The 5,642-nt window shown below is 37.4% G+C and overlaps 1 protein-coding gene across 1 annotated transcript; it reads left to right on the top strand.

Annotated features, from left to right (window-relative positions):
* Window positions 1-383: 383 nt before the first annotated feature.
* LOC103016600 (N-acetyllactosaminide alpha-1,3-galactosyltransferase-like) lies at window positions 384-5,329 on the top strand. The gene is given in 3 exon segments (XM_028165453.2): window positions 384-535; window positions 4,632-4,992; window positions 4,994-5,329. Coding segments are annotated over 3 exon segments (849 nt in total).
* Window positions 5,330-5,642: the final 313 nt, after the last annotated feature.

The following is a 5,642-nucleotide window of genomic DNA, read 5'->3' as shown; positions in this document are numbered from 1 at the left end:
ATGCAGCAATATTAACATTGGTAGAATTTCAGATTATGAAAACTGGGAAGTTCATTTAAAAAAAATATGGCCTCTGTAAATAATCAATGTCCAAAAGCCTAAGACTGTAGATTTTGTCCAAATATAAGAGAAATTGTTACTTTAGACTTTGGGCAACATTTCAACTATGCATCCTCAAGGAAGGATCTTGGAAGCACATTATAACTAATCAGTACATGAACTTTTGTAATGATCTAGCCATTTCTGATAAACTGTTTCTTCAGTTTATCATGACCATCAAGGCTTTGGGTTAGAAGTAAGGAAATGCTGCAATCAGACACAGGCTTTATACATTAGCAATATCTACTACAGTTTTATTAAAAAGTATTTTGTTCATAGTTCTTATGTCTTCCTTACAGTGCATCAAATCTCTCAAACATACTACCAACTGGTCAGCTAGAGTTGTGTGGCATGGCACTTACAATGAAGTGGCACTGGAAAATTATTATGCGAGTCATAAAATTACTGTGGGGTTGACTGTGTTTGCTGTGGGAAGGTAGATATTGCCAAATGTCCTCTACATTCAGGCTTTTTATTGTAGAAAATGGGAGATTATCAATAAATTCCATCTCAAGAATTTATAAAAAGTAGAGCAAAATAAAACCAAAGAAATCAGAAGTAAGGAAATTATAAAGGTAAGAGCAGAAATCCATGAAATTGAAAACAGAAAAGCAGTAGAGAAAAATCAATGAAACAAAAAGCTGGTTCTTTGGAAAAAATCAATAAAATCCATAATCATCCAGGAAGACTGGCAAAGAAAAAAATTAATGCAAATTACCAATATCAGGAAAGAAGCAGGGTATATCACTTCAAACCTTGCAGATGTCAAAAGGATAATCAGGAAACACTATAAAATAGTCTACACACATATATTTGACAACTTAAATGAAATGGACCTTGAAAAGCACAAACAACCACAACTCACCCAACATGAAATAGATCATTTGAATAGCCCTATAGCTACTGAGGAAATAGAATTCATAATTTTAAAAACTCCCAAAGTCTCCAGGCCCAGATGGTTTCACTGGAGAATTCTACCAAATATTTAAAGAAGAATTAACATAAATTCTACACAATCTCTTTCAGAAAAGAGAATAGGAGGGAACACTTCCCAAATAATTTTATGAAGCAAGTGCTGCCTTGATATCAAAATCATACAAAGAAAGTACAAAAAGTATTAAGTTGAACAATGTACATATCACCCATTAAAATTATAAAGTTTATCAACCTTACAGTAACTTGTTATTAAATACTGATAGTAATTTATTGTTAAAAAAAAAGAAGAAGAACACAGAAAGAAAGAGGAAGAAAGGGAGGAGGGAGGGAAGAATCCTTTCAGAAGAAGCTTTCCGTGTACCTCCTTGCTAGACCCATTCTGATCCCTTCAAGTTGCTGCCCCAGGATCTGTAACAGGGCATAGAGAGTGACCCCATGCTGGGGCAATGCTCCTACCTTCAGAACACAGATGGAGTTTCTGCTTCCTTCCCACCCACCCTCAATAGAACACACTGAGTCTTGGAAGGATCCTCTGTAAGGGAAGGGGTGCTGAAACAAGAACCTCATTCACCTCACCATGAAACCCCCTCTCTGTGTTAAAGAACCCCCGAAGTTTCAGGAATAATGGCATCAAGTTCCCCTGAAATTAGGAATATAGGTGGGACTGAAAATGGGAGGATAGATTGAAAGTATCTATATGGAACATTTCGACATGAATATCTGCTACAGGGATGAACAAATAAGCCAATATAATAAAACAGAAAGCCCCATGCAAATGTTAAAGACTTTCTATTTATTGACAATGACATTGTAGACCTGTAGGGAAAGACTTCCATAAATGATGCTGGAGAAAGTCAGTGTCAACACAGGAAACTTGAAATTGTACCTCTATAGCATATCATGTACAAACATATACAAACATCAAATACCAGTTAGTTTAAAGACCAAAAGTTAAAGGAAAAAGTATAATATACCTTGATGAACTCAAGCTAGAAAAGGATTTCTTAATCAAGACATGGAAAATACTAACCATAAAGGAAAAGGTTGATAAGTCTGACTGTATTAAAATTAACTTTACCTAAGAAAAACCCAAATTGAGGGCCACTCTACAAAATAACATGGTCAGGGTCATGACCAACAAGAAGAGAAATTGACAGAGTGGAAGAGACTAAGGAGACATAGTGACTAAATGTAGTGTGTGTCCTGGACTGGATCCTGGAAACTAAAAAGGCCATTAGGGGAGAAACTGGTGAAATCCACATAAAATCTGTGGTTTAGCTAATAGTATTTTACCACTGATAATTTCCTAGTTTTGACACATGTACTATGGTTATATAATATATTAACATTAGGGGAAGGTGGGTAGAGTATAGATGGGAACTCTATAATATATCTGCAACTTTTCTGTAAATCTAATAGCATTCCAAAATAGAAAGTTTTTAAGTTGAAAAAAAAAGTTTGCCATTGTAGTGACAATAAGCTTTTTTTTTTAAAAAAGTAAATGCCTGACATTAAGCTTTTGATTGATTGCTGAGACATCCATTTTCTTTTATTTATTTATTTATTTTTTAGCCACCCCTCGCGGCTTGTGGGATCTTAGCTCCCTGACCACGGATGGAACCCAGGCCCTCTGCTGTGAAAGTGCGGAGTCCTAACCACTGGACCTCCAGGGACTTCCCTGAGACATCTATTTTAAAGACATCTATCTCAAATAAAAATATTGCCAGCTGTGTGGCACACTTACTAGCTAAACAACTAGATAAACAGCCAGGTCATCCCACCCATGAAATTCCCCATTTAGAAAGCCCTGGGTGATCTGATCTACATAACTGATCACATGCATGACCCCGCTTTTTCCCTCTCTTGCCTTAACTTTTGCTCTCATGTTTAAAATTTGCCAATAAAGCGTGAACTTGCAAAACCCTAGGCATCCCACCCTCAACCCCAATAAAGGCAGAACCCCAGGTCCTCGTGTTTCTCTCTCTCTCTCTCTCCGCCCCCTCCAAACTGTGACCTCCCTGTGTGGCCTCACGCATGCCAGGATTTGTGATTAATAAAGCTTATTTTCTCAAAGTTCCCTGATGGTTGTTGTTGAGGTGTATCTTGAAATTATAATAAGAATGACAAGTGCTGGTCCAGCCATAATGTAGGCTCTGGTAGTGTCTGGCGGGGAGCGGGGTTGTCTCACCACAAGTAGTAGGGACTCAAGTGAGTGCCCCTAGGCATTCCTAGCCAATAGCATCACCATCTATAGGCTGAGATGGACACAAAACAGCCCTATATCACACTATACACAAAAATTAATTCAAATGAATAATAGACTTAAATATGAAAGATAAAACAATAAAGCTACTAGAAGAAAATGTAGGAGGATATTTTCACTACCTTAAGGCGGCAAAGACTTCTGAAGTATGACACAAAAGCACTAACCATAAAAGAAATATGGATAAATTGGACTTTGGATTTGAGTTGCTAGCTTCCAGCTCAATACAATATTTTAAGTGATATTTTTCATAATGTACCTAATAATTTTAGATATTCCAAACTAGAAAGTTTCTCCTGACCCCATCTGTTATATTTCTTAAAACTCTGATCAATATCCAGATCTTACTTTTAATGATTATATGAGCATCATTTGAACTAGTTGCGTATATTACCTTTCCTTTTTTGAATTTACCTGAGGCCATTTATTACTATGAGAATCTTTAACTGGCTGGAGAGACTGGAAATGAGAAAGTTTTGTTTTCCAGTCCAGCAATCTTAGCAAAAATATGGCAAAATAAGAAAGACAGTGCAGACAGTGGATACAAAGCATGTCACCTCTGACCTTTTATGCATAACTAACTACTCTAAAAGCAAGCCATGGGCTTCCCTGGTGGTGCAGTGGTTAAGAATCACCTGCTAATGCAGGGGACACGGGTTCGAGCCCTGGTCCGGGAAGACTCCACATGCCACGGAGCAACTAAGCCCGTGTGCCACAACTACTGAGCCTGCGCTCTAGAACCCGCAAGCCACAACTACTGAGCCCGCATGCCACAACTACTGAAGCCCGTGCACCTACAGCCCGTGCTCCACAACAAGAGAAGCCACCACAATGAGAAGTCCGCGTTCGGCAACGAAGAGTAGCCCCCGCTCGCTGCAACTAGAGAAAGCCCGCATGCAACAATGAAGACCCTACGCAGCCAAAAAATAAAAAAAATAAATAAATAAAAGCAAGCCACAAACATCAATAACTGCTCTTGCAATGACCCATGACCTTTCCTGACTACATCCTCCAAAGCAAGCCCCCACTGTTCTGATAACCCTGAAAACTCTGGCTTTTGTTTTGCGCTGGGTTCTGTGCAGTTTCCTGATCTCACCAAGTTTCATTCTCTCTCATGAGGAATTCCTCTTCTCTCCTATAATCCATAAAACCTCATCAACGAGAGGAAAGGCAGATAATTTCACTTTTATACTACTTAAATACAACTCAAAAAGCATATCTAATGTTTGGTTGCTTAGTAGAAATTTTGGATAAACTACAGTGTAATTTAAATAATATGTGTCCCACTAAACTATAAGAATATGAACTTAATTGCTTCTTATTTACTTCACAGATACACTGACCGTTATTTGTACACATTTATATCATCAGCTGATAAATATTTTATGGCTGGCCAGAAAGTCATAATTTACGTCCTGATAGATGACTTCTCCAAGTTGCCTTGGATAGAGCTGAGTCCCCTCCGTACAGTGAAAGTTTTTGAAATAAAGCGAGAGAAGAGATGGCAAGCTATCAGTAGGATGTGCATGAAGACCATCAGTGAACATGTTGTGGATCACATCCAATATGAAGTTGATTTCCTCTTCTGCATGGATGTGGATCAAATCGTCATAAGAAAATATGGACTGGAAACTCTGGGGGAGTCAGTAGCTCAGTTACATGCTCATTGGTATAAGACAAGTCCTACAGAGTTAACCTTATGAGAGAAGTCAGTTATCAGAAGCATATATACCTATTGGTAAGGGAGATTTTTATTACCATGCTTCTGTATTTGGTGGTACTCCCATTCAGGTTCTCAATATTGCCAGGGAATGCTTCAAAGGAATCTTGAACGACAAGAAAAATAGCATTGAAGCAGTGTGGCATGATGAAAGTCACTTAAACAAGTACTTCTTTCTCCATAAACCCACTAAAGTCTTGTCACCAGAATACTGCTGGAATATGTTTGGAATTAATAGTGAGATTAACACTGTCAAACTCTGTTGGGCTGTTAAAAATTATGACTATCTTAGACAAACTGTAATTTTTTAGCCCTTCCTTTGTGTTTCTAAATTTAAAAGCATCATTTTGTCTTGTCTTTAGAAAATTAGTATTGACAAATCTTAGCACTAAACAAAATCACTAACAGAATGCAAGCTCACCAACACAGTATATTTATACTTTTCCTCACATTCTTTTTGAATCATATAACAAGGGATATAGCAGTTGCAGAATGAATGTATTGACATCAGATGGAAATATAGTGTTTTTATATTTTGTGTGAATTTTGAGGAAATATTATTTTTGGATCACATTGGATAAAATAGAATCTGTCAGGAGAAAATGAAACCTGAAATATTTTCAT

This window comes from Balaenoptera acutorostrata, chromosome 6 (assembly GCF_949987535.1).
Source record: "Balaenoptera acutorostrata chromosome 6, mBalAcu1.1, whole genome shotgun sequence".
Taxonomy (NCBI): domain Eukaryota; kingdom Metazoa; phylum Chordata; class Mammalia; order Artiodactyla; family Balaenopteridae; genus Balaenoptera; species Balaenoptera acutorostrata.
This window is presented reverse-complemented; position numbering and strand designations above follow the sequence as displayed.